This window comes from Tetrao urogallus (genome assembly GCF_951394365.1).
Source record: "Tetrao urogallus genome assembly, chromosome: 1".
Classification (NCBI taxonomy): Eukaryota; Metazoa; Chordata; class Aves; order Galliformes; family Phasianidae; genus Tetrao; species Tetrao urogallus.
In genome coordinates, this window is record NC_136813.1 from 187,933,415 (window position 1) to 187,954,873 (window position 21,459).

At 41.1% G+C, this 21,459-nt stretch overlaps 1 protein-coding gene across 13 annotated transcripts in view; it reads right to left on the minus strand.

Annotated features, from left to right (window-relative positions):
- The window catches only part of CELF2 (CUGBP Elav-like family member 2), a gene marked incomplete at both ends in the record, with an annotated part of 367,040 nt that overhangs the window by 77,188 nt on the left and 268,393 nt on the right, over nt 1-21,459 (minus strand). For all 13 annotated transcript variants that reach the window (XM_079532577.1, XM_079532586.1, XM_079532587.1 and 10 more), the window contains one exon: nt 16,388-16,470. In XM_079532577.1, coding sequence (XP_079388703.1) covers nt 16,388-16,470 — 83 coding nt within the window. The remainder of the gene's footprint in view (nt 1-16,387; nt 16,471-21,459) is intronic.

Sequence of the window (21,459 nt, forward strand, 5' to 3'; positions counted from 1 at the left end):
TTCGAGCTGCCAGAGCGCACTGCTGGCTCATGTTGAGTCTCTCGTCCATCAGGACCCCCAGGTCCTTCTCTGCCGAGCTGCTCTCAAGGACCACTCCTCCCAGCTTGTACGGGTGCCTGGGGTTCTTCCGGCCCAAATGCAAAACCTTGCACTTTGCCGTGTTGAACCTCATTAGGTTCACCCGAGCCCAGCTTTCCAGCCTGTCGAGGTCCCTCTGAATGGCATCCCTTCCTTCCACCGTATCAACCGCACCACTCAGCTTGGTGTCGTCAGCAAACTTGCTGAGGGTGCACTCAATTCCCTCATCGATGTCATTGATAAAGATGTTATCACTTCAACAGAAATTTGTTTTGCTGTTTTAAAGCCTTTTGACTCACAAGTAATACAAGTTTCCCAGAAGTGAAAGAGGTGTATTTTCCTATCACAGAGAACGGTTTAGAATGACTTCTCCAGGGTCAAACTAACTTGAATTACACAGTCAATATCTGCCCACAGCTTCAGTGTTTTCTCCAGGAACTGGGGACAGTCTCTTAGGCCAAATAAATTCTACTGAATAAAAGAGGCAAGGGACTGCTCTCTGGCTCTTAAGAGAAGTGCTTACACACAGCTTGCATTTGCACAGCTATAACTCTCCTTCCTCTCCAAGTAGGATGTCCTTGTCCACACTGCCTACTGGAAACAGTGCCCAACCCACATGATTCTCCCAGACATGCCCACACATTGGATGGGAAACTGTTAATTGGCATGGAGACCAAAGCACAGACGGACTTCAGATTCCCAGTACTGTTTTATATCATTTGCCTTATTCATGTGTAGAAGGAGTTTAAATTTGTGTGCATCATATACAGTCTAATGAACAAATGCAAAGCAGTAGATGTAACTACCTGAGTAAAGGAGTATCTCAAAGATTGTTTGCTGCCATTCTTTCATAAATTCAAGTATAAGGGACTTAAATCTTGTTAGATATTTATACAGTTTTAATCGTAGAAGAATATGGTCTTCTAGACTACTGTCAGGCATACCTATGTATGTATTTTTAGAGAGAAGGAGAGGGAGGAAGTTAGGGATGAAGAGAAGCGAAAGAAAATGAGTATTGCTATTGGGTGCCAAATATAGTTCATGAAGTAATGCATAACATCATTATTTTCTGTTCAGAGCACAGAAACAAGCATATAGCTTGCTTAAAACAAGTTGTTCCTTTTCTGGGAGAACAGTGGAACTGCTGAAATTCAATAACTTTTGGAAGTTTTCCAAGCCAGTCATTTGCAACCAACCACATTCCATTTTTTACATTCAAGTTAAGCTGTACATTAGCTTAAGTGAGTAAAAAACAGTGCCATACTTTAAAATAATAAACTTCTAACAATTATTTCCACAGTCACCTCTACATCCTGCTGCTGCTGCTCCTCCCTTAAGTTTACTAATTAGCCTATAACACTATCTTCTTTAAAAACTGTAGCCCCATATAGAAATGAATAATTTGGCAGTCTTAGAAGTGACAACTTAACTTGGTAATGTACAAATAACTACTGTTGCTCAGCTAGCAGTTCTAATCCATTTATTTAATTCCTTTATTTCCTACCACCCACACAAATGGCAACAATTCCAGGACACATGCAAGCCAAGTGGAGTGAAGATAAGGAAGGGGAGGTACGACAAAATTTCTCTCCTCAAAATCACGCGCAAACTGAAGTGATTAAATATCTTTTCTTCAAACAAATGAGCCTTTACAGAACCTATTCAATCCTAAAAATAGACATTAAGTGGGATTCTACATCTTGTTTGGAATAATGCCCTGGGGATATTTTGCATCATCCATGCTTAAAAAGCAAACCCATTAAACATCTGAGCAAAACACCAGATATTATTTTAACAGCAAGAGTTATCCATCTCATCTGCAGCAGCAATAACTTTTGTTGACATTTTGCCAATTGAAGTTTGCATGCCAGCATTTTTTTTCCGTTTGCACTAAAACGATAAGGCATGAGAAGATAACAAAGTGTCTCCACGACATTATTTGACTGAGTTTTAACACCAATCCAAGGAAACTGTGAGAAGCCAAATTACTGTCCATGTCTCAGAGCAGGAAACGAAGCACAGCGAAGCAGTGATTTGCCTGGAGCCATGCAGCGTGGCTTGGTGTGGACTAGAATGAAGGGATGCAGCCATGCTGGCCTCACAGCAGCAGAGCCCGAGCTCCTCACACTCTAATTGATATTTCCTCCTAACACAACTGTGAGGTACTTGCTGCTGCTATCTCTTTCTAGCAGAAAGGAAGATGGTGGGGGGAAAAAGGCAGAGAGGCTATATATGATTCATTTAGAGTCATTCTGTGATGAAAGTTAAATCTCTCAAAACAAAATCTTGTAGTTTTATGACCAAGTGTAGGTAAGGTAGTGATGAACAGATACAATTTGTGCAAGAGTATTATTTTTACAGTACTACTCCCTAGATATTCTGCCCTAGAAGTAACAGAAGAACCTGAAGCACTATTCCAGGATAGCTGGGAGAACCACACACCAGCCAAGCCTTCACAGTTTGGGGATCAGAGCTAATAACTAATGCTGCCTTGCACTGCATTGTGTAGATTTGCCCAGTATGACTTAAGATGTCAGGACTCAGTTCCCGGAATGACACAAGTCTTAAAGTCAGTGTCTCACTGGACATGACTCAAGTGTTCTGCAGTCGTACTTTCTTCCATTTTCCTAATTCAGGTTTTGGCATGTCTTTCAGAAGCCAGCAGAAGGCTGAGACTTAAGAAGAAGTATTTTTCCTTGTAATCTAAGAGAAACACACCTCCACTCCTCAGTATTAGTATTTGGAAAACAGAACCAGAGCAAAGCCAAAACACGGTACGTATTAGCTCATCACCTCCCAGCCTCTGAATGAGAACGAAACAGAGGCTCTCAGATGGGGAAGAATCATGGCAGAAGCTTCTGCTTACTTAAGTGGTCTGGAGAGGCACATTTCACTTCTCTTTTCCTAGCACAAGTCAAATCCTCTGCTTAGGATGCACTGGCTCCTATTGCTCAGGGACATTCGCTCTTCACAGTAACAACTTCAGTATCTTTGTATACTCAAGATGATGTTGCCACAGGTTTTCAATTTCAACTGTCCAAATTTCCATCTTAAAAAACCTTTCCTGCTGCCGAATTGGAACCTTCAAGCAGCTCAGGCTGCAAACACCATTTAGGGTGCTAACGTTTGAATCTGGTCCACATGAAAACTCATTCTTTCCACATAAATCCCTCTGATTCCACATGAACATGTAGAATGACATTCAGAAAATCATCAAGAAAACAAAACAATCCTCTTCCCTCTTCTTCCCCACCCAAAATGCAATCCCAAACAAAGTTGAAATGAAATAGATTCTCTTTCAGACTACTGATGGCCATGAGGAAATTTAGTTCAAATGAAAGGTTTTAAAAAACGTGCAGTATCTTTTGTAAAACAAAACAACAAACTCAGCTGTGACTGAGAGCATAGCTACCAGGATATTAAATGCTTGTTTTGCAGAAGTGTTATTTTAAGATTTATGCAGCTCTGTACTTTGCGTGTACTGTCTCCTCTGTGAACTATGCTCTGGGAAAACACCATGTGATTACGCTCAGCAATATCCTCTACCTTTGCCAAGATGAAATTCAGGAAATAACCCTTTAAAGGGAATGACCAGCGACAGCAACGCTTCAGAAAAGCAAGAAAGCAAGGACAGGGGCTCCACTATTTCTTTCACAACGTTAGGTTCTCAATTTTTGGCTTTCATTCAATGAAAGAGAAATCAGCTTTTACCGCTCCCCCAGTTTCACATCACAGATTTTTCTGTTCATTTAAAAAGTGTATCTTCGGCCTGACTCTTTCTGCAGTATATAAGGTCACCTTGATCCAACAACGCACTTGGTCTCTTCTGATAGAAACTAGAGTCTAATATTTGGCATAAAACTCAAATTCTAGGTTATGGGACTTCTTATGTAAAGCTTTTTTAAAATTCTTGCTGGAAAGCTTTCATATTTGCAGTACAATGTAACAGCAAGAATATCTTATAGTTAAAAAGTGTGATTGAGGTAGGTCTAAAGATAAGCCCCCAAAGGATCCAAATTATACCATCTATTGAAACACTACCTTTTAAATTAGAGCAGAGAGTACAAATTATATAAAGAGTTGGCACCAATGATGCGGTGCTGCTGTAGTTTTGATTTAGAAAAGGCTCAGGGTAGTTCTGAGTCTAGAATACTTTTTTTTATTCACAACTCCCACCTCTCCAGCAGTCACAGCCCATTGGTCACATTTATCCCTGTTAGCAAACTAATACAGAATTCTTCAAAGGTCACCTATGGGCTCCAAACTACTTGTCTATTTAAATATTGTGGAGAATAGCCAAAACATTCAGGTAGGAAAGGGATTTTGAATGAAGATGTCAAAAATTCTTCTCTCCTGACTGAGATCAGCTGGGTAAATAGAACAGCTTTATTGTTAAACCAGTGGAGCCATAGTATTTTATGCCAAATGAGGACATGGCTCGTAAATTCTATTCAAGTTGTCCATGAGCTGAAGTTACAGGAATTTTCCACAACTATCCAGTATCAGCATCCAAATAAAAGCTGTCAATGTTATGCCAATACTCTGCAGTGGTGAAATAATCTGGCTGTGGAGAATGACTGAAAGAGATAGCTCAATATTTTATCCACATATGAAAACAGAAGGTTACTGCAGTCTCCAGCTGCAAGGACACACACCATCCACATGAAAAAATGTCCAGTTGTGTATATATATACAGCAGTAAGAACATTTTGTCAAGTAACAATGTCATTTTGAACCACTCTATGAACTCATTCTCTCCAATTTTTCAGCACCTATATATATAATGTGTTTTGCTAGTGCTTTCTTTGGAGTAAAGACAATATTGTTTTACCAATATTAAACATATACTATGTACTCATACAGCTAATTTTATGGAATTACAATGTATTTAAGTATTGCTTTCAATATGTGCTTGGGAAGTTAAAAAAATTAAATGGGCAACATTAGCAGAAGAATTAGTCAGTTCCAGCTGGCTGTGCTATTTGGACAGAGCTGTGATTAAGTTTTCGTTAGTAAAAGGGACAGTATCAGTAACAATAAGGCCAAAATCAGCCTTCCTCCACCCATTTGTAAAGTTCTATATTAGCACCTCACCCTGAATATGAACCTTCATGCATTTTTCCAGAGACTGGGCCCCTGATTGCCTTGAAAAAAAAATAAACCAACATGCTTCATTTTGTGACTATAAATGCCAGCATGTGAAAAGTTGTCTTCCCTTACTTGTTCTTCATATTGCTTTCCTACTCATTTAGAAGTTTTCTCTGCATTATGCCCCAGGAGTAACATCTTCATGCACAAACTGCCTAAAGGTCAAAGAAATCTCTTTGCAGAGATGGCTTCAGGTGGAACAGCTGGAGTCCAAGGAGAACTATCAGGAAGGTCCTCTGGTAAAACCAGTGGAGCTAAAAGCTCTTTCATCATTCATCTTACCTGCTCCAGAGGCTGTGTTTTGAGCTATTGGGAATACTGAACTCCCAGTTCCTGAGTCTACTCTATTTTTTCTGAACTGGGCTAATTCGGCCCTAGGGCTGTTGCGACTTGACGAAATAGCAGAGGGCAAGGAAAGCAGAGGGGAAGACAGCATGGATGAAGAAGGGAAATATTCACCAATTCACACCCTCTATTTTTGGTTCTCATGTAAACAGGGAGGAAGACAAGTGCCAGACATGAGGGCTATCATGCCCCCTTCTAAACTGTGATCAATCTGTGTTTTCTTTGTAAAATAGATGGGGTCACCAGAGGCAAGGGACATGCTTGCTTGAGCAACCCAACAGAGCCCTCCAGACATGAGCATATAAGCACAGCAATTAAACTGACTGTAGAACTGTAGTTCTTACTTAGCAATTGCTTTCTTTGATTAATCATACAAACAGGAGGACACTATATCAAGACAAGCATAGCAATTTTTTTCACTTCTTAGCAATTGTAGAAATTAGAAATGAAGAAATCCAGTAACTCATCTGAAATGACTTAATACCAGTATAGGATTATTGCCATTTTACATTTTCTATTTTTTTCCTACTCCAAACGCCTCTAAGGACTGGGATTTAACTTTGTTTCCTTTAGAAGATTATTCTAATTGGAGAAATACGGCTTTTCCTGATACTTGATCTAAGTTTTATTTTACCTCTTATGACTGTAAATCCTCAATTCTGTGTACAATCAAAAATAATTCCCATTTGTCACTGGCATTTGGGCAGTACAAACACTTGGCCCTGGAGGAAAGAAATGCACCGAAACAACCACACTGCTGGGGATGCTTGGCAACATAATCCCGCAACAGCATTTATCCTCTCTGTTTTTCTTGCAGTATTTGAAATGAGCATACTGTATAATAACACAGCACATTTTCCTCTAAGGTATTGTCACAAATTGGCCACAAAATAGTATTAGTCGCTGTCTGGTGGATACTTGCTCAAGTGATGGTCTAGAACACAAACCACATTCAATCATTTGAGCCATTCACAGCTGAATGGAAATACAAAGGTATCACGTACCTCCAGTCTCGACAGGAGGCTGTAATCCCATGGAGAGCTGCTGGCAGCAGTAAGGAACACTAGAGTGTTTTGTTTATTTTCACGGTGGCATTACAAGCTTCACTTACGGAGGTACCTGCCTTTCAGTTCTTAGTTAAAAACTAATCTTATCCTCTGATTAGTGTCTTATTTTCCCCAATCTTATTTTCTACAACTCACTATGTTCTCTATCTTGAAATCAATGATAAGGCTCTATTCATACTTTCTAAAAGATCGTTACAGATTTCCAATTATTCCTTTTAAACATGAGCTCTTTTCTTTCCTTTCTTTCTATTTCCCCTCCCTCCGTGTGTTTCCTTCAGAAGTGAAAATTTCCATTCACTGCAACAGATTCTTGTAAGGGTTGCAAGTGGAACTGGGCAAGCGTTCCTAGCATGAATGACAGAGGCAATGTATTCATGAGATTCCCTGATACACTGCAAATTCCATTTGCAAAGAAGCAAAGTTGCTTATTCTAACCCTCGCTTGCAGATCCTGCCCCCTCCTGCGCTGAGAGATAGCCCATCTCCGAGCTACAATAGGGCGAGAGCGGGGATTGACTGCAGACTGCTTTAATGCCACTCTTAATGACAACTTGTGAAGATTAGGAAGTTGTCAGAATCAGATATCAGCAAAAGCTCCGGCTTGCTTTGTGAAGTCAGTCTGAATTAATTAATGGGTATCTTTCCTTTGATATCACTTTGATATTTGGCTGCAGCTGGATAAAAATCAGCCACAAAGGAAACCACATTTTGTTTACCACTGCTTAAGACTCTGTTTAGTCCAATGTTTTTTTTCTTTTGCAGTTTTTGCCTTTTTTACTTTACTGGCACAATGCAACAGAAAGAGACTTTTGTGCATAGATGGGAGTTACGGTGGCATGTTTTTCAATGACTGCTCCTCTCTGCTTCTGAAGATATTCAGGCTATATTCTAAAAGCAAAGCCATTACTGATTTCAGCAAAGCTGCAAAACAGATGCACTGTTCCAAAAGTAAGCCAAGCTTTAGCCTTGCCCACTACTGTACTACTTTATAATTAAAAGCAATATAACACTAATGATATTTTCTCTCTGCTTCAGAGGGTGCTGATAGCTCGATGCATACACTGGCAGTCTGAAATAGGGGCACTGCAATTGGGGCAGTCTCCTTCTAAACTTTTCAGGGTATGAATTCACAGCACATTTCAGTGACCCTGAATGTTTTGGATGTCTACCACAACAATCATATGAACATGTCTGCACAGTGAAGGGATGCCTGTGCCCAAGAGAATTCCTGAATGCTTTCTAGACTGGAAAAGGAGAAAAGATTGCTCTGCAGACAAAGCAGTGGCTCTCCCATCTGAGCTGATGAAGCTGATGATTTATTTAGGAGAATGAGTGAAGTATCAATTATCCTTCTGGATCTGCAGAGAGTATTTTTAATTAGGCAGAATTTAATTGCCCAAAGTAAGCTATGAGCCGGAGGTTCAGTCAAGTCATCCATTTTCGGTTGGTTTTTCAACAAGTATTATAGGATTTTTAATGACCACAAAGAAGACAAAACTCATGTTTTCCCTCTAATCCCATGTTTGGCACATACAAAAGCACAGTGCATCTAAACTGTACGGTTCATTACCCAACTGAGATGGGGAAAATCTAGGTAAGAATGCCTCAGCTCCTGGCACCGCCACAGAAACACGAGCACTAAATGAGACATTTCAACCCACCGATGGCAATGCATGGAGCCACAGAGCACACTGCATAGGTTTTAGAAAGAAGCAGCATAGCGCACAGGGTTGGACACAACAGCAGAAAGGATGCTGAACAAACAGTCTTTCTGTTATAACCATGCCACAAAGCTCTGGCTCTTTAGTCATAACATAACTCAGTTCCACGGACACCAAATATTGCTACTGAGGCAGGTTAAATGGCATCCAAGGGCATCTCTAATGATGTTACTTCCTGACGCCTGCAACATTGTTTATGATTTGCCTTTCTAATTTCATTGTTGTAGGAGCAGTCAGACGGCTAGGAAGACTCCCTGAACTATTTTTTCATTACAAAGACAACTTTAATAGCTTGTGTCATGGTGCTAATGAGGCTGACTGAAGCACCTGTACTTTCTGTTCTGGATAACAGAAAACAGCTAACACTAGCAGGAGGATAAATTGCTGCTTAAGAGAGTGCCTGGGCTATTATCCCTAGCTAAGCATCCCACCTAAATCTTGGTGAGCTTTGCAATGGCCTCTCAATTTTGTGCAGTTTTCCACTCTGAAGTTGTCCTGCCAGTGGTTTTTGGTTACCCAGCTTGAAATTGATATCCTGTGAACAGATACTCGAGCCTCACTGAAAAGCAGGCTAAGATGTTCTAAGTTGGACAGTAAAACCCAGAGATATTTTGCAGAGTATTGACCTCAACTGTCCAGAGTTATGGAAATTAGAGGCAAAGCAATGTCACATGTCATTGCAATTTGGCCTTTTAGGGATGGACTTCGCATTAGGAAAACTTCCTGAGGTTAATTCAATATTATGTGTTACTTAGTTTCCATTCCAATATTATTATTATTACAAAGCTGCACAAAAAAACCTGAGCTACTCCAAAAGAGGTATCTGAAAAAGCTAGCTTGCATCTAACTGCATTTGCAGCTGGGCTGATGTGCTCGTGCTTCTCTGGAAAAATCAAGGCTCTGATTTGAACAGCTAGGATCTGAAATAGCTTAGCCCACCCACTCTGCAGCTCTGTGTCCTCCTGACATTCCCCAGGGTTAGGATGGGGCATCAACACCTGAATAAGGCAGATGAACAATTACCTCCTCCTACCAGGACTTGGGGTCAATGGATACTCCTGTCAGGTTATTATTCCATACACTTCCCCATTCTGTGAGTATCTTCTAAACAAATAATAAAACTACTCATTAGAACACAGACTCATAATCAGGTATTACAGTTCCTGAGTCACTGCTCTCAGTACTAGGCAACTGAGTCCTTTCACTTGCTTTCCTTCAGTCCCATGAATGATTAATGCTTTCATACACCAAAGAACAGATTCAATAGGAGTGAAGGAGACTTCCAATCTCAGCCGAGTCCAGCAGTGATGGCTCTTCTGGGTAAATGGAAGTTAAATCCTTACAACAAGTAACCCAGTGTAGATGTGAACTGTGTTCTCCTGCATGCCAGAAAGCTATCCTAATGGTCAGGCTGTGATAAAAGGTAAATCTGGCCCCCATCCCTCACAGAGAGAAAGAGACTATAATTATGAACAAAATGTTCTGCTCAATTTAGAGGAGCTGTTTCCACTTGGTCAACATATCGTTCTCCCTGTGCCTGCACAACACCTATCATTTTGCCATTCAGCTGCAAGGTCAGATGCTTACAGGGAATTTCATTATGCTTCTAAGTCAATTTGTCAGTTTTTACCATTTTAGGTAAAATTGAATTTAGGGCTGATGCTATGTTCTGTGTTTCACAATAATGGTAAACACAAATCCAACCTTTCTATTAAGGTATTTGAATTTAGTGTAAATAGTGATTTATTATTTAAGCAGCAAAGTCAATGCAAGTTATCTTTTGAGGACAGAGGTGGCAGTGATGTATTTGCATAACAAAAAATAACTTCTTCTGAGCTAACAAAATCTACCATTGAGTGGTATATTTGTGAAGTATTTTAAAGGAAGAAATAGGCCAGATTCACTTTCTCAACATCACTCAGTGTCTTATAGCCCAGTTCCTAGAAATAGGTGCTCCCTAGGGATTCTTCCCTTTCCCATCTGGTTATTTTTATCGTTTAAAAACTTCTACAGTTTTCAGATCCTTCATTAAACAGCACTTGGCCATGCTATATGGGCACTGAATTAGTTTAATTTGTCATCATAAATCAATCACTCCAAGCCCTTAACTAACTTAATTACTCTCTAAATTCCCTTTCTGTTTGTCAAAATCTCTCAAAGTCATTGATATCCCATATTCAGGCTATAATTCAAGTCATACTGGATGATTACCTTTTTATTACAGGTAATTTTTACATAATGTTCATATACTGACAACTCATAAAGCCTAAAGCAGAGAAGCGGGCTGGTTATTAAAATGGTATTCAAGAAAGGAAAGTGCAATATTCATTAGAAATGTACAGAACTCATGCTATAAAGTGCAAATCAGAAATATATGTGGGGTTTTTTTTTGCTTCTTGTTGGATAAACTGTCTTATCAGTGAGTGTACGGGGGTCCAAACAAAGCCATTGTAGATGCCTGCCTTTTGTAATAGATTATTGTGATTAAGGTTAAATAACCTCTGCTTTACACAGTGTGAAATGTGAGCTGGTCTACAGAGGAGAGGGAAAGTCCCAAAGCGGCTGTTACTTTGCCAACGGGCAATCAGCCTGACATAGGGCAGAAGGAAGGCTCTTGTGCAACAGGACAATGACCTATGTTCTTTAAAATGTAGCTGCACTTATTCTGCATCCCTAAAGCTGCATCCCTGAGGTTTCTTTACAGGTATCACATAATACAGTCTGACAGTGATAGGACAAAGGGGAATGGTTTTAAACTAAACGAATATAGAGTGAGATTAGATGTGTGAGTTAGATTAGATGTGAGGAAGAAATTCTTTACTCAGAGGGTGGTAAGGCATTGGCACAGCTGCCCAGAGGAGCTGTGGATGCCCCATCCCTGGAGGTGTTCAAGACCAGGTTGGATGAGGCCCTGATCTAACCTGATGTAGTGTGTGGCAACTCTGGCCATGACAGAGGGCTAGAACTGGATGGACTTGAAGGTCCCTTCCAACCCAAGCCATTCTATGGTTCTAAGAACACTTAGGGAACAGCTTTCTCTAAGGCAGTCCTGTTTCCCTGTCACATAAACTACATTTCATAAAGCCCATAGTGATTCTTACACTGTTAAAAATGAAAATCTTTTCCTTGACAACATCTGGCAAAAAAGGGGCCATTAATATTTTACAAGACAGTTATATCCTACAAACTCCACCTTGCTGTTAAAATTTGAAGAGCTTTCTCAAAACTGTATTTCTCTGTTGTTACACTCTTAATTAAATTGATTGATGCAGTTAATGTCCCTATTCTCGGATAGAACTTCAATACAACAGGCTTGCTGCTACTTGGAATATGTATACCCACTTGAAATAAGAACCACGTAAACCATTAATCTGTTAAATGCATAGGAGTGTTGACACCTTAATCAGTGCAGGCTGTTAATTATTTTTGTGATAACCTCTCCTATGAGGGTATAAGCAAAGATACTGAGGCAACAAATGATCCGTGTCATGGCAGGTGAATCTAATTCTAAATGCAAAACAGACTATGAAGAGACTTGGGTCTAGATTTTACCAAAGGACTTTACCAAAGGATTCCTGATGTCAAATATCTTCTGCATGAAAATGTTCATTTATTCAGCTGCTGGGTTTCAAGAGCCCAAACCAGTCCTCATCACCCAACTGCAGTTACTTCTTGCCAGGAAATCCTACTCAATGAACTAGTTAGCCAAATAGTATAGGTTCTGTTCTTAAACTGGCATGCGTGTTAAAACTAAACTAGAAAATGCCAGTGCCACCAACTTGGCTGAGAGCAGTCTCTGCATACAGCCTCTGCATAAAAGCCAATTTTCAAAAGCAGCATATTAGTGTGCTTAAGCGTGGGGGGACTGTGATTATTACATCTAAGTAAAGGTACAGAATAAATTTAGATGGGAGGAATTCACCGGATTTTTTTGTTTAGGGAATAGAAACCAAGCATCTCTAGGAAAGCCAAGAGATTCTTAATGAAGATGAGACTAGTTAAGACCTTGGTTCCACATCTCATCCCAATTACTGCATTCAAATTGAGGTTTTCCCTTTTTTCTCCTCTGCCTTTTAGAATAGAATCCATACTGACATTCATGCAGGAAGAACCTGACTGTAGCTTGAATAATGCCAATTGCATCCCTATGGTGTCAGGGTATGAGCTATGTGCTTACATGCTATACTTGAAAAGATATATCTAGAAATTCATTTTGCTCATTTACAAGACATAAAAGCTACTTGTGATGCCAAGTAAACAGAAGACAATTGTCCTTATTTCATTGATATGTATCATATATATCAGTATGCCTGTATTTTTCAAATGCTGTGTATCTTTTTCTCTGCCTAGTAGCAATGTTACTGTGACAAGTGATATCTAAATGCATAGTTGGGGAAAGATAAAAGTTCCATTATGTGACAAGGAATATTATGTCTAACAGAGAGATTATAATAATCATGAGTAAAAAGAAGATGTTTGATCCTGCTTATGCCAAAAGTTTTAAAAAAAATTTTAAAAATACTTTAAATGAATTTTATCCTCAGGAAAATGATTAAAACAAGAAAAGCCTTGAGATGTCAGCTGGTGACATGTTTTTCCTCTTTATCTTTCTTTTTTGTTGTTGTTGCTGTGAAAAAAAAGCTGAGAGAATACAGCAAAGTACATCATTAACTTCTTATTAATTTCATAATACAAAGGCAATTCCGTTAAAATAGTGGTGCTGCAACTTTAAATTACAGAACTAGCTTGGTATTTAATGAGAGATTTAGCACAGCAGGGTTTCTGTTAAATTAAGTTGTGCCTTCACATCACAGTGGGAAAACAGGTGTATATTGGTTTAGAATTATGGAAATGTTGACTAATTCCAAGGCTTGTAATCAAACAGCAAGGCACCCTGCAATATTTTCTTCCAAGATTCTTCATTAATCATTTATGTCTGGTCTTGTTTTCTTCATGTCCACTAAAAGGGTTGCAGTTCAAAGGAGCAGATAAAGCCTTCGTGTTTTCATGTCTCTGTTAAGCATGAGGTCCACACAGAAAGTAGATACAGAAACAGAGCATGGCAGTCTTTGCTCAAATACCCACCCAAACTAAACAGAACGGGATAGATTTCATGCTACAAAAATGCTTTTTTGGCTTTGTAAGTGCTCATCCCAAACTGACTTACTGAGCAACACAGAGCAAGTCTGCATTTCAGAAATGAAGAGACAAACCAGAAACATCCCACTCACAGTCATTCAGTGCACACAGTTTTGCAGCAGGATGAGTGATACCTATGCACACGTGAAATGCAGGCAAGCTGCTGCACCCCTGCTTCTGTGTCTGCCACAATTCCGTATCTGAAACTAACCACCCGCCTGTTACTCTGTTTTTCTCCCGGGTTGTTCAGAGATGCTTCTTATCTGATGCATGGCTGTATTTCAGCACAAGTGGAAGGCACAGATTGTTTTGTTTCCAAATACACCTCCTTTCTGAAGCTCCTACACAGCACATCTTGTTTACTGGAAGCAAGCTGATGCCCAAATGAACCTGATCCAAATTCATCCCTTGTAGCCTTGACAGATGATTGCTTCCATTTGCTCTGAAAGAGACTGTTTCACACACAGGCTATCCACTACCAATCCCTGCTAGCTCACGGAAAGCTGCTTAGTGGGCCAGATCTAACAGCATGGAAGTCGCTAAAATTCATAGAAGGAGAATCCTGCTCTACTGAAGTGCTTCAGCACGTATGCCATAACTTTATAGCTTGCATAAACAAGGTTATTTTGGGAATATTCTGCTAAATCATAACAGCATTGCAATTTATGTTGAATGTCAGCCTATAGCACATTCAAAATATAGAATCTGTTATATAATATATGGTTAATTTTCTTTAGTGTAATGAGCTGTTTGAGTCTCTTTATTAGAGATGTGCCTTTAAGAATTAGGCGTAACAACTCCTCTCAAAATAAAATCTTAACATCTCAGGCAGCATCAGGATCAGATCAGCCCATACCCAAGAGTCACAGGAATGTAATTTTCACTTTTTCTTAGAAGAAAAGTTTGTAACTTCACATTCAAGATGGAAAAACAGAGCTTAAAAAAGATACATTTTAAAAGACCAAGAGCTAGATTCAGCATTGGAAAAAATGTTATAGTTTTGATCTCTATTAAAAAAAAAAAAAAAGAAAAAAAAAAAGGTGCAGCAGCCTCTCTAACTGTGGCATGTTCCTTAGCTATAAAGAGGAGAAAATGCTGCCCTGCCGAAGTAAGAAGCTCTGCAAAGTTGAGCTTGTTTTGCTACTTGTACACGGGGAAGGAAAGGAGGCTACCCCTCTGAGTCAACTGCTGGTTTAACCACGACCTTTCAGAGCAGAGCAGCCAGCTCTGGGGCTTAGGAAGGAGAGGTGCAAACAAAAGGAGTTTTCTTGCTGCAGAGGAGAGTGATGTACAGATCGACTGTGGGGCTCCAGGGCAGGGCTCACACACACAGAGATGCTGCAGCAGCTCAGGACCACTTCCATTGTTGTGCCCATCCCACTCAGCACAGCTGAAAACAACTGAAAGCACATTGGAGAGCAGTTACACAATGAGCTGGGTTAACTGCAACATTAGCTGAATTGGGTTAGAGAGCATTCATCCAAAGGGCTCATCATGTTCTGGCAGTGGGAATGGGAACCAACAACTGGAGCTGCAGAGCCAAGGGATGCTGTGATGTGGCTGGAGCTCCAGAGCTCCCTCAACACTTTCTTTTCTGTCCAGTGATGGCATATCATCCTGTACATCCTCAAAAGCTGAAACTGCCACTACAAGACTTGACATCAACCCTGGAAAAATTTACTGAAATCTGAAGTGGCACAATTTTTCATTGATTTTCCTGTAGCTAGCTGGTCATTGCAGATTTCCTCCCACTGCTTCCAGCATTTCCACTTTCAAATGAGGGAAGAATTCCATTCTACCTCTGTGAATTAGCACGGCTCATGGGTAACTATCCAACATTTTCATGTTGGTCACTTTCACGACAGATGAGGTAACTTTTCTAACCGGACCTGCATAAAGTGGGCCAGCCAGACATGAAGTTTTCAAACACATATTGTCTGATTTCACATATGGCATCTAGGAACTCAAAAAGATATTGGCCATCAGTCCATAACCATCCATCATAACTGCCAGTCCAAACAATATTCCATTTATTTATACAGTGCTGTATAATTTGTTCTTGTGTCTGTAACCACACACTCTATTCATATACTGGAACATTTGGATGCATCAAGGGGGAATATATCCCCACTCTATATTTTTCCATTCTGGTCCCCTAAGTATTTGGTTGCAAACAGCAGAACAGATGAAAACTTTAGAACAAGAAGACTTCACATTAAAGTCATGCAATTACCAGTGATATTCTTCTCTTCAAACCTGTAACCCAGATCTGTACTACCATGGGATAACATACGATACAGGTTGTACAATTAGCTCACTAACACAAGCACAACTGCTTTAACCACCAGTGCAGTGTATCAGCAGGAAAAGGGTGCCGAGCAGAGGTGGTGGCAGGAATGGCTCTGTTCAAGCAGCAACATGGTACTGTGCTCTGTGGCTCCCTAATGTGCAGTCACCACACTAATGCACTTGGTTGTTTAGAAACCATGTGTACAATGGTTGCATTTAATGAAGTTGGCTGTATTTCGTCTTTTCCTCTCTCCCTTTTGGAACTAGAACCCTCAGTGGACCAGTGTTTTTCTGCCATATGTTTCTCCCCCTCCTTCTCCTGTAAAAAAAAAAAAAATTGGATCTACCTTGTACTTCAGTAACTGCCTCCAGTCAGCAGGAATCAGCACTGTTTCCAGCCAAGGGACTTTCTACAGGAGAACAACTGTCTTTAGAGATAATGCCATTGCTACAGGACTGGCACTGTTACAGGACAGGACACCAGGTTTGCCACCCTCTCTTGAAGAGACCAAGGTCATGTGGGGCACTTAATAAGCATCTCAAGCAAAAGGGCTATTTTCTGGCAACAAAATAATTAGGATCAAAAAGTAAATGTACTCACCCCAGGTAAAGTTTTAATATTGTGCAGTGCATTCTGTGCCTCAAGAGCAGCTTTTCTTGTATAAAATGTTACGAAACAACAACCTATAGAGAGAAATGAAAAGCTTTCAGAAATTAGTGAGTATGATTTGTGAGAGTACAATAGGGAGGCAGAAAAAACAGTGGTTGAACAACACATTATGAAAGCTGGAAATGTGAATTATCACGAGGCTGCCTGAATGACATGAATAAAAAAAAGCTTGTATGGTTTAAAATAAAGTCACCCCCTGTGCATTGCATCTATAGCACACCTACATTGTTAGTGAACTGTAATCGCTTAGAAATTAAGTTAACTAAAATCCAATTGGCTTTGTACAGTGTAAATAAGGTTATATTTTTCTGTAGGCTCCCCATTATGCAGTGAATATGAGCAACAAGGCAAACTCAAACCAGCAGGCATTCGTTGTTACATCCCAAGCAGAAAATCAGGTTAAGGCACGACCTTATTTAGAGGCTTTGCCTTACATGTAAGTAAGGAGCTAAGAATCATGAAGACCAATTCCGGGCACCACATAGGACCACCACAAATCCAAACCCTGTGTCTGAGAGCATTGGCCATAGAATCATAGAATCATAGAATCACCAAGGTTGGAAAAGACCTAAAAGATCATGCAGTCCAACTGTTCACCTATTCCCAATAGCTCCCACTAAACCATGTCCCTCAGCACAACATCCAGTCTTTCCTTGAACACCCCCAGGCTCGGTGACTCCACCACCTCCCTGGGCAGTCCATTCCAGTGCCTGACCACCCTTTCTGACAAGTAATACTTCCTGATGTCCAGCCTGAATCTCCCCTGCCGTAGCTTGAAGCCATTCCCTCTGGTCCTCTGGCCAACACTCCCTGAACTTGGGCTTCCTGCACCCACACTGCAGGTGGGGTGCTGGGCACAATGACGCAGTTTGTGACTTCGACTGACTTCCACTAGGAGGGAAACCAGTCTGAGATCATCTCTGGTGTGCTTCAGTGAATAATACAAGGAAAATTCCCATTTAGCACCCACTCTGCTGCAACCCTGCCTGTAAGGGAAACAGGTTGGGGCCAAGTGTAGCCCTTCTCCTGTGGATGTGGGCAATCTCTACACTAACAAGCGAGTCTCAAATTCCTTTGGAGCTCTGAAGCTGCAGTCAGGTGACCCATCCTATGCTGGGACAGAGAAACCTGCTGGGAGGCAGGAGTGGTTGTTGAAGTAAAAACCTATTTCATATCAAACAGAATGATGCCGATTTTACTGATGAACCAGCCAACAATCCTACTGTATTAATCACTGACAGGGACGTGCTGCAACTCCAGGGAAATGCCACAAACAAACAGAAAGTGCAGTTCTCTACCATCATCACTAGCCTTCCTGCTACCTCAGATAACACAGGAGGAATACTTTCTCCTTTCCTTGCACCGACTTCCTGGTGCTTACCAACATGAAATACCATGTCACTGCTGTTACGCCAGCTTTTTTTCAGCCTCTAAGTACTGCCATAACAGCAAAGGGCACCAAGGAGAATGTGCGTGCAGGAGAACATGGCTAGGAGATATCTGGCTGTGTGCAGGAGCCTCACCCCGCACCTCGGAAGGAAAAACTGAATCCAAATTTCCCTCTCTGCTGCCTCTTGCTTGGCTCAAGCTGTGTATTACACTGTGAATGCTCCCTTTGGCTTTGCAGCTGGGCCAACGACGACCATTACCTCCATAACAAGCAAAGGCAATAATGTATTCCCAGCTGGAATGCGGTGAGTTTATCCCTAACAGAAAAGCGCTCGCAAACAGTATAATACACGGGTAGGCAGGTAATGCTGACTTAACACAGCTGGGAGAAACACTTCCCATAATACCAATAATTTCTTTAAAAGTTCACAGTTCAGGAAAGAGAAGGCTTGATAATTATTCCAGTGATCACTGTTTGGCAGGGATGACTATTACAAACACACAGCCTGCAGGGCTTGTGCTTTCTTAGAGTACTTCTTAATCTTCTATTCCACTGGTAAACTTGGCAAATTTTAATCGTTTGACACCAAAATCAAAATGTGAAACAAATCAGAGTTTGTGACATTTAACTGCCCAACTCTGACAAAAGAGCATGATGTATTTCTGACCTGCTAACCGGCTCCAAAGTCTCTGTCTTCTACTATTGTCACTCCATTTGGTTTATTAGTGTTTAATATAAAGCTTTCTAACCAGGAGAGAGGATTTCAAGGAAAATAATATCAAGTAGTGGACATGATCTCGGAATTGCAATGTCCTTACCATGGGTCTGAAGAGTTTCATTTTGGCTTTGAGCTCTCTGGGTTTATCCTGATAAGAAGTTTGAAATCTTTGGGTTTATCGTTCTTGGCACTACATGAAAGAACTGTGCTTGAAAGATGAATACCTGGTGAAATACCCTTCAACGAATCAGTTTTGGGAAGTAATAGTGCAGTACAGAAAAATGTCTCTGAATGAAGACTGGGAACAAACAGCAGCATAGTGGGAAACATGCAGATGCTTCCATCAGATGATCAGCCTGTGACAAAGACGGTGCCTCTAAGCTCACAGATTGACACATCTGAAAATGCAGATAGATAAAATCGCTACCTGTGCTCATTTTGCTTGTATCATATTACACAACCACAACAAAACAACAGAGTGTTTGCCATGCTTTGGGGAGAGCATGGACATGAATTGTGGACACTCGATTCCGAAGCTTTCTGACAATAAGGTCGAGGTGAAAAAAGTAAATATGAAAACCTAGAATATGAAAGGTGAACACACACAAAATCCCAAAGGAAATGCTGCAGCTCAGCCTAAGGAGGTGCTTGCTGCCAAAGTACACACACTGTTGCAGCTCCAACAACACAGCTTTGAAGATGCCTTAAGTGTAAAACCCCTTTGGCTCAGTATCACGTGCCATAAGAGAAAGTACCAAATTCAGCTGTTTCTGCAGAAATACCGGAAGGGAGGACTGCTGTGTGAAAAAACAGGGCTAATGTGTGCTGTCCAACTGGTAGCTAGCCCCTGCTGAAGGACAACTAGGACTCTTCTCCATTTTCCCTAAGAAAATGCGATATTGCCAAAGACAAATCAGTGACACCACTGGAAAATAAAAAGTATATTTCCTAAGAGAAAAGAAAAAAAACAAACTCAACCCTCCTCTCTGCAGGCCACTGCACACATAATTGTGGCTTCATCCCCAGCAAATATGACAGCAGCTTGAACTCTAGCTAAACTTCTCTGCCATCCACATACCTCAAAACCTGACACTGATAACCTCCTCTGCTCCTGCTTAGGACAGCTTATAAGGTGAATTGGTTTGTGCACATGGTTCCGCCTATTCTCAATCAGCTCAGTTTAACTCTGATTTAACTCCACGTGAGCTAGAATCTTCTTGACTGAAGGAACAGGAATTCATGCTGACAGCCAGTGCTGCCAAAGCAGCAAATCTCTGCTTTTGTAATGCTGGTTAGACTTGGGCTGGAACTGCATTAACTCCGTCATACAACATCTTTGCACTGTACCTAGAAAAGATAATGAATGAATCATGCAGATCCCTACAGTTCCTTAAGGACATTGGCAACAACTCCGTGGCTATCCTGCCAGATGCTTGAATAGACTGAACAAAAGCTGCCACCCAGTGCTGGGCAGCTTCTGATAGAAGCAATTGGGGTTCCAAAAAACAGTGGCAGACAACAACCCTGCTTCTCAATTCTTCTGCTGATAAAACACAGTGCTATATACACCACAATGCTCAACTTTAACACCTCATCAGAAAAAGGAAAAAGATCTCTTGTCTCAGTATGTTTTCTCTCTTTTTTTTTTTCTTCCCCCAAAGAAAATTTAGTGCCAGAAAAAGACCTTGAGGTCCCAACTGTTGGGAGAGAGTTGACACATTCAATTTTCCATGACACATTCAATTCACAAGCCCCCGCTCAGTCTGCCAAAGGCACCAATTAGCACCAGAGGTGGAGATTTTTTTATTTTTATTTTTTAACAGGAACCTGCTTAACAAGACAAAGACAGGAATAAACAGCCTCGCTCATGGCTGAAAACAGTTTTGCTTGAGTCACCGTCAAAGATGGCAGCAACAGATTGCATGGCAATGGTGCAGCCCTAGCTTCACTAACACAACTGTTCAGAAATCAGGCATGGAAAAAAGAAAGCAAGTGGCAAGGACTCTCACAACACCACATCCACATGTGTAATTATTTGTTGATAGAAAAACTGGGTTTCTGGAAGAAATCTGTGAAAGAAATCCTACAAAAAGTAGGATTGCTATCCTGGACTTTAGGAGAGCCAACTTCAATCTCTTCCGGGACCTACTTGGAGCTGTCTCATGGGCTAGGGTGTTGGAAGGCAAGGGGGCCTGTGAGAGCTGGTCAGCATTTAAGCAGCTCTTCTTCCAAGCTCAGGATCAGTGCGTCCCTGTGAGGAAGAAATCGGGAAAGGGTGGCAGGAGACCTGTGTGGATGAGCAAGGAGCTCGTGCACAAACTCAAAGGAAAGAAGAAGGCCCATGAAATGTGGAAAAAGGGTCTGACTACTTGGGAAGAATACAGGAATGTTGTCAGGGTCTGCAGGGATGCGACAAGGAAGGCTAAAGCCCGCCTGGAATTAAATCTGGCAAAGGGGATAAAGGATAATAAGAAAGGTTTTTTCAAGTACATTAACAGTAAAAGGAAGACTAGGGAGAATGTGGCTCCCCTGCTAAGTGACGGGGGTGTTCTGGTAACGGGGGATGCTGAGAAGGCGGAGATACTGAATGCCTTCTTTGCTTCTGTCTTCAGTGAAAAAGCTCCCACTCGGGAATCTGAGACCCTGGAGGTGAGTGAGAGGATCTGGGGAATGGAAGACCTCCCTTCTGTCAGGGAAGAGGTGGTCCGGGAGCGCCTAGGCAACATCAATGTTCAGAAATCCATGGGACCCGATGGGATTCATCCACGGGTGCTGAAGGAGCTGGCAGAGGTGGTTGCTGAACCGCTTTCGGTCATCTTTGAGAAGTCTTGGAAGACGGGGAAGGTGCCTGAAGACTGGAAGATAGCCAACGTCACCCCAGTCTTCAAAAAAGGC